General features: G+C 37.6%; 1 protein-coding gene across 6 annotated transcripts in view; it reads right to left on the bottom strand.

Annotated features, from left to right (window-relative positions):
- Positions 1-6,126: 6,126 nt before the first annotated feature.
- Positions 6,127-8,358, bottom strand: part of LOC110113260 (kinesin-like protein KIN-UA) — an 85,662-nt gene continuing 83,430 nt past the window's right edge. For all 6 annotated transcript variants that reach the window (XM_020845779.2, XM_028701071.1, XM_028701070.1 and 3 more), the window contains 2 exons: positions 7,008-7,136; positions 6,127-6,685 (listed from right to left, as the gene is read on the bottom strand). In XM_020845779.2, coding sequence (XP_020701438.1) covers positions 6,540-6,685; positions 7,008-7,136 — 275 coding nt within the window. In that variant the 3' untranslated portion in view covers positions 6,127-6,539. The remainder of the gene's footprint in view (positions 6,686-7,007; positions 7,137-8,358) is intronic.

The following is an 8,358-nucleotide window of genomic DNA, read 5'->3' as shown; positions in this document are numbered from 1 at the left end:
AATTTGCAAGAAGCGCGGTCATATGGCAGATTCTTGCTGGCATCGCTTGAACATTAATTATACTCCAACGACGACAACGAACAAGAACAACAATGCTCTGCTCGTCAACAATACAAGTACCCCGTCGGACGATTGGTACATCGATTCCGGCGCTTCCTCGCACATGACGAACAAAATCTCAAGATTGGATGAATACAGCGAGTATTCCGGCAATGATTCTGTAACTATTGGGGACGGAAGGTCCATCCCGATCGCTCATTCGGGATCGGGAATCCTTCCCACCCCCAACAGTAAGTTGTTTCTCACTCGGTTACTTCACGTTCCTTCTTTATCTTATAACTTACTTTCCATTTCAAAATTGGTTCAAGATAATCCGATTAACATTACTTTTGATAATACTGGGTTCGTTTTTAAGGATCGAGTGACCAAGCAAATCCTCCTTCGAGGACCGTGTAAAGACGGACTGTACAAACTAGCAGCTCGGCCCGAGTCTGCACACTCCACAGCGTTGTCTGCTACCTCGGCATCCAAAGATTTGTGGCACCGGCGGCTTGGTCATCCTCATCATCGCATCCTTCAGCAAATTTCCCACGCAATTCCTAGTTTACATATTACTAGTCTACCGTTAATCTGTAATTCTTGTCTTTCTTGTAAAGGACATAAACTAACATTTGATCGTTCTACCAGTAGAGCCCGAGCACCATTAGAACTGGTGCACTCAGACATCTGGGGACCATCCCCGATTCCGTCTAACCAAGGGTTTCGATACTATGTACTTTTTGTAGATGATTTCTCTCGTTACATTTGGATTTTTCCGCTTATTTTTAAATCTGACGTAACAAGCATCTTTATTAATTTTACTAAGCAAGTTGAGCGGCAAACGAACCGTAAAATCAAGGTTCTCCGCACTGACGGCGGTGGCGAATTCATAAATCATTCTTTCAAACAATTTACTGAGCAGGCGGGTATACTTCATCAGTCTTCTTGTCCTTACACCCCTGAGCAAAACGGTGTTGCGGAGCGCAAACATCGTCACATAATTTCCACAACGCGAACTCTTCTTCATACCGCCGGCTTACCTATGACCTTCTGGATGGACGCCGCTACCACGGCAGTCTATCTTATAAACCGCATGCCTTCAAATGTAACGAATAATGACTCGCCTATCCAACGCATGTTCGGTATCGCTCCTTCTTACACTCATCTTCGGATTTTTGGATGCGAGTGTTACCCACTCAATCCGCCCACTCAACGCAACAAACTATCGCAGACATCCTCTCCGTGCACCTTTCTTGGATATTCCGATACTATGAAAGGCTATAAATGCCTCAATCAGGTAACAAATAAAACAATAGTATCGAGACACGTCAAATTTAACGAGTTCTCTTTTCCGTTTCTAAACAGGCACCAGCTCGATTCAAATACAGCATCTCTGGATCTCCCGCCATCACTACTGCTTCCCTATCCGATGGCTTATCAGGGACAAGCAGTGCCTCAATTCAAACATCTGTCACAGGAGCCGGTCAAATTACCAAACCCGACGTTCACTAATTCCGAACCTATTACTCCTCAACCAGACCTGGCTCGGCCATGCACTAAACCTTCTCAAATCCATCCCATGATCACTCGGACTAAGATAGGATCACTAAAACCTGTCACCAGACTTAATTTACTTCATCAAGAACAACCACACACCGACCCGACGTCTTACACCGAAGCAAGCAAGAAGTTCGAATGGCGGAAAGCCATGGCCGAAGAATTCTTTGCTCTTCAACGACAAGGAACGTGGACGTTGGTACCTCATCCTATCAACAAACCAGTTCTCGGCTCAAAATGGACATACCGAACCAAGCACTCATCAGACGGTTCTATAGCCCGTTTCAAAGCTCGACTCGTTGCACTTGGAAATCAACAAGAACATGGGATTGACTACTTCAATACGTTCAGTCCCGTAGCAAAGCTTCCAACAATCCGAATTCTCTTCGCTATAGCTCTATTTCACAAATGGCCGGTTCATCAGCTCGACGTGGCAAATGCTTTCCTTCACGGCGATATCACCGAAACCGTCTTTATGCGGCAGCCCAAAGGATTTGAAGATACAACTAATCCTGACCATGTTTGCCGGTTGAACAAAGCTATCTACGGCCTTCGTCAAGCTCCGCGGCAGTGGTATACAACCTTCACAACTTTTCTCACTCAACTCGGCTTCACACATAGCCAAGCAGACCCTTCTCTCCTTACATTCCGGCAAAACAACATTGAAATGTATCTGCTCGTCTATGTCGACGATATTCTATTGACCGGAAACAACTCTCAAGCTATTACAAAACTCACGACTCAACTCAATTCGCGCTTCACTATGAAAAATCTTGGTATCGCTCACCAATTTCTCGGCATCAAAATCGACACTCTTCCAGATAAGTATATTCTGTCTCAATCCGCTTACGCTCTCTCCATAGTTCAAATGGCCGGGTTGCAACGTTGCAATTCGGTCTCTAACCCATCCTCTACAAAACTCCCAGCGGCGAAGTCAGACAGCATACAATCGTTCGACGCTTCTCTGTATCGCAAGCTCATTGGATCATTGCAATATCTGACGTTAACGAGACCGGACATAGCTTATGCTGTCAACTCGCTTTCTCAACATATGCACGATCCGTCCGATTCTCACTCTTCTCAACTCAAGAAATTACTGCGATACATCAACGGAACGCTTGATTTTGGCTTGCCGATCGTTCGATCGGACCTTCGGCTTCGCACATTCTCCGATGCCGATTGGGCCTCCGATCCAGTCTCCCGAAAATCCACCTCAGGTTTTTGTACATTTCTCGGCAACACCATCGTGTCCTGGACAGTGAAAAAGCAAACCACCGTTTCTAGATCGTCCACCGAATCCGAATATAGAGCTTTGGCCTCCGCAACAGCCGACACCATTTGGATTCGGCGTCTCCTAGCAGATTTCGGTATCAATCATGACTCACCGGTGGATATCTTTTGTGACAACATATCTACAATTGCTCTAGCCAACAATCCAGTCTTTCATGCTCGAACCAAGCATATTGAAATCGATCATCGGTTTGTTAGAGATCACATTCAAAAACAGGACATTCGATTGCTACCTATTAGCACGATTGATCAGATTGCGGATATACTTACTAAACCACTAACGACTGCTCGATTTAAACTTCTCCGATCCAAACTCACAATTGCACCCAATTGTCAGTTTGAGGGGGAATGTTAGCTATAGGTTAATTGTAATATATTAAAAACGATATTAGGCTCTCTTAGGTAAACCGGGCGTACAACCCGTGAGCCATTATATATATGCTTGTATTCCTGTTATCTCAACATAATAGAAAATATTATTTCTCTTCTCTTTTACTGTTCTTCATCTTCTTCAGAAACCCGTCTTAAACGAAGCTTAAGGTTTCGTTTGGGACAACTTTCTTTTTGCTTCTTAAAGTAGCTTTTTAGGTAAAAAATAAAAATTTTTTACCTAGAAAGCTGCTTTATGAAGCAGTAAGAAAGCCGTCCCAAACGAAACCTAAGTAAACCTTAAAGAAAACATGTGCAACTTTATATGAGTAAATATATAGAAAGCCAAATTCAGTTTAGAGGCAAATAATACTGTAAATCTAATCACACAAAATTTCAGCATAACTTTGGAAGAACAGCCTAAACTTAAGTACCAGAAGCTTGAGTATGAATTTACATAGAAATAAATCATTTTAGGGGGTGAATTCAAGGGAAAACAGAAAACTAATAATCTGCAGCTTCTGGAATTGAAAATTTAAGCTGCATTTTAGAAAGTAGTATGGTGATTATTGCCCAAACCAAATCTAGATTACAGAAAAAGGCAACACTACAATATGTGGTAACTTTATTCTAGCTCGGCTCATTTATACTCTTATTGGAGATACTCTGTTATAAACTACAGAAAAATACACTCTCTGTTATGTTATAAGGACTCTAAATGTACTATTTAGACCCCATTTGCCTGATGTAGATGTGGGAGAAATTTTTGCCTCATTTATTGAAAGCAGGTGTGGGAGGTTAAGTAACATTATAAGTGCTCTTTTGACCCCACATACCTGATGCAGATGTGAGAGAGATTCTAGCTCCACTTGCTATATGTAGGTATGAGATGTAAAGGGAGGCATAAGTTGAAGTGAAGATATAAGCAAACGTCATGACATATGCATTATAATCATTGCATTTTCTATGTTAATATTTTAATGAATTGAAACTAAGAAATGTTTTAAAATATATATTAATAAACTCTAAAACTCTGCATGAATTCTGTTCGGAAAATGAAAGTGAAAGTGATATGCAAGTGAACCTCTGAAAATATGTATTATGTACAACATCTGAAAATTTCTATGAAAGTACTTATGTGGTATTGAAAGTACAAATGTTCACTCTAATAACTCTAAAATCAAGTAAGTTCAGGTTTTGCTTGTGCTTTAATTATTTTGTAAGTTGTAATGTTTTCCTTTAATTATTTCCTTTTAAATATTTGTATTTTATATTGAAATCTGGGGGGGGGGGGGTTCTCTAAGCTTGGAGTAAAAGGCATCAATTTTGTAATCCAATTTTATTATTTTGATTTATAGATAGTTATAAGCAGGATTATTATATTTATTCTTTGATGGAATTAAAGTTGATTATATTGCTTTTATGTTTTAGGAAATGTAGTAGCTCTGATTGTTTATTATTGATAGATGAGTTAATTAATTATAGAGTTAAGAACGTCGTATTCTTCTATTAGGTTATAGGGCATCACACTTTATTTTTCCAAAAGAATCAAGTTCAAGATTTTGTAATTAGAAATCAATTTTCTTTATTAAAGGATATTGAAGGCCTTTTGAAAACAAAAGGCAAAGTATTTTACTTGATTTTGCAGTTGATTATTTGATAACAAACTCCATTGTTGAGAGAGAATAAAAATTAAAAAAAAAATCACCTTTACTGTTATTGTAATAATTCATCAAGAGATAAAATTTTTGTTAACTCTAATTTTGGTGACAAGAATGATCAAACCTTTAAAGATAGGACTTATGACCCAACCTCATAACTAGGGCGACCCACTCAAAGACATGTAGTTTTACACACATTAATGTGGATCAAATTTAAGTTTTTTTTATTGCTTTCAATCTGCACAATATTCTCTAACTTTAAATTTAAGTTTTGAACACATTTTCATAGCACAAGTGAAGCTTTGCTGATTTTTTATTTTATTGAAAAATTTATGAATTTTTCAAAAATGATTGTACACCTTCCAAAATAAAAATTTGGAGTATATAGTTCTTTTGTAAAGCACGCATAAAACATTACCATAATTTTGAATTTTGAAAAAATTTTAAATTCCTCAGAATGTGTGAGATAGTTTGCCTCTTGATAATTGATACTTTTTTGGAGAAACTGGGTGAATTATTATGTCCGGTCACCGGACATCCGAACACCAATCCAGATGCGCCATGTCACATGAATACACTGGGTCCCGATGTATTTTGGTGACGTGGCGCATCTAGATTGGTGTCCAGACGAATCCGGACACCGGACGTAATAATTTGCTGAGAAACTGTGTGCTTGCAAGAATGTGCATTAGACGACTGACACATCTCTTAAGTTTCGTTTGAGACGACTTTTTTACAACTGTTTAAAGCGGTTTCTTAAAACAAAATTTTAAAATTTTTATGCTAGAAAGCCGCTTTCAGAAGCATTAGCCATCCCAAATGAAGCGTCAAGCTCAAGCATACTTTTCAAACTAATTTTATGATTTTCATGAGATATTACATGCTTCATAAGCATCTTGATTGGAACATAACACATTGCTATATTCAACCCTTTCTTTGAGTTTACAAAACAATACACATCTATTTACTTGGGCTTCGTTTGAGATGGCTTTCTCACCGCTTCTTAAAATAGCTTTTTAGTATAAAAATTTCAAATGAAGCCTTATTCTACAATAAGTACACAATTGTGCCATCTTTTATGCTGACATTGGTATACAGAAGTTGGATCGAGTTATTCTGAAGAATTTGTTACATTTTCGTCAAAATTATTTCATAAGGAATCTAGCCAAAAATAAAACGAAAAATTTTTCCACAACATTCACAGAACTCAGATAAAAAGATAGGGCTATCAGTATCACACATAGATGTGAAAAAAATGATAGTATACACTACATAATATGTCTCAAAGGCATATAGAGCTAGTTAGGAATCTGTACATCTCAACACATTACAGGGTAGAATTATAGCAAAACTCTCCATTTACACTATCATCAAAGAATGGCTGTATTCAACAAGCCTCCAACAATTAAGTTGACAAATGGTACAGTTAGAAAACAAATTATGCAGAAAAAAGTTGGGTCAGGAGCTCCTTAGTCAAGTGCTAAGTCTACTAAAAAGTGATTAATCATATAATTTTGTTAACAATAAGCGCTTTTCGAGCTTGCGTTAGCAGCTCATGGTGAGATTTTCCTTCAGAAGCTCCAGATCCAATTTTTTTTAAGGATTTATGTAACAAGAATATTTTCATAACTGTTGCAGCTCCAAAAATGCAGAATTTGACTTCAAAGCCTTTTTGGCAAGTTTGCAGATATCTTCTCTTGAAGACTCCTTTGATATACGAAGAAGCTGCTTAATTCCTCCACTCTCAATGACATCAAAGGCATTTTCCACTGCATCATAATACACAACATTGATATCTTTTCTTCTCAAAACTGAAAATATCAAACACTGAAAGTTTCTGAAGGTAATCAAAAATCCTAAATGGCACAGTAAGAATAAAACAGATAAATGGAAGCATATTACATGGAACAACAAGGTAAATAGAATGAATCAGAGTATGATTAATAGTGGGTTCCCAAAAGGATGTGATTTTGGATTTTAATATATATAGAAAAGAAAGATATAATTCAGAAAATGTCTGTTGCTATTCCAAGCAATAAAAATAATTTTCACAATAAAGAAGATAATCAATAGAGTCACAAAAGTACATACCATTTTGAGCCAAATGACACAATGCAAGTTCAATGTGATGTCTTGTTGAATCAGTAAATGTTGTGCAGTTTGCAACCAACCAATCAAGTGCACCATCCTCAATAAGAAGAGACCTTCCTTTCCAGTGTCCTGTAGAAAGTGTAACACATTATTCTTTGGTAACAGGTCAAAAAATGAAGTTGATGTATAGTTCAGAATCATGTAAATGCTAACATTGCATTGTGGTTAAAAATAGGCTACATTGCCAATAGTTACTTGAGGCCTATGATTCAATTGATCATATGTCCAAAAATTTCCATCTTCCTAATTAATTCCCTAGGATTGAAATTATAATACTAAATGTCATCCCATAAAAACTGTGAGCTTTCTCGTTTGAGGTGGCTAGAGCATTTTGTAAAGGTAAGTGTAGAGTTGTTGTGGAGAAAACTTTTTTAAAAGTTGCTATTAGTATCATAATAATTATTTAAAAGTTACTATTGTAAATGAATTTCTCATCACAAATATATTTAAAAATAATAAGAAAGCAGTAGTAAAACAAAAGATAATAGTAATCCGAAATACGAAGCATTTACCCCCCCAACCCCCATCCCCCCGCACGAAAAAAAAAGAGACCCGTAATATCCCTTTTTTATCTCCTCTTTTACACTTACCAAAATCTAATTGCTTTTAAGTTTAGAAAGTGCATCGGGGGTGGGTGGTCAGGTAAAGCCTCTATATTCTTTCTTTTGTGGGCTCACAAAATTCGCACCCCAGCCTCTCTGCGACTCCTTTTTTTCTCTGTGTCGGCGAGGTGAGTTTTAACGAGTTTAGTTTTGAGGTAAATTTTCAGAAGGTAGATTGGGTTTTGAATAAAACATTACCTAGATATTTCGCTCTCATTTTGCGAGGACTTTATGATCTACGTTAAGGTTTCATATAGGCACGAGCCCCTATGGTTAATTACCCCTCCCGATAACAAGAGAGAACTTTCGATTAAGCTAGTCGTCGAATATATACATAGTATCAACGTAAAGTAGCAGCAGAATTTGATCTTTGAAAATTGGAATTTATACCACTGCGCACTTAAAGAGGATGGTGGGGGGAATGTTGATGAACCCGATCTAGATCTCATGGCTCCATCGTCCTGGGTCATCATGGTCCCTAGTCTACTTAGTCAGATGAGGTAGTCGACCCAACTTGACCGAAAGATCTTTGTCGACAGACATGAGTTGCTTTATCTAAGGGTACCTTATAGTTGGCTGAATTAAAAGGAAATATGCATTAAAGTTAATGATTTTGCTAAGGTATGTTCATAGCCATGTTTTCATGCATGAATAACCTCTTGTATATTTGAATCATGAGAGTTTCAAAT

This window comes from Dendrobium catenatum, unplaced genomic scaffold, assembly GCF_001605985.2.
Source record: "Dendrobium catenatum unplaced genomic scaffold, ASM160598v2 fragScaff_scaffold_1638, whole genome shotgun sequence".
NCBI classification, from domain to species: domain Eukaryota; kingdom Viridiplantae; phylum Streptophyta; class Magnoliopsida; order Asparagales; family Orchidaceae; genus Dendrobium; species Dendrobium catenatum.
The sequence above is the reverse complement of the archived record's forward strand: the minus strand, read 5'-3'. Positions and strand labels throughout refer to the sequence as shown.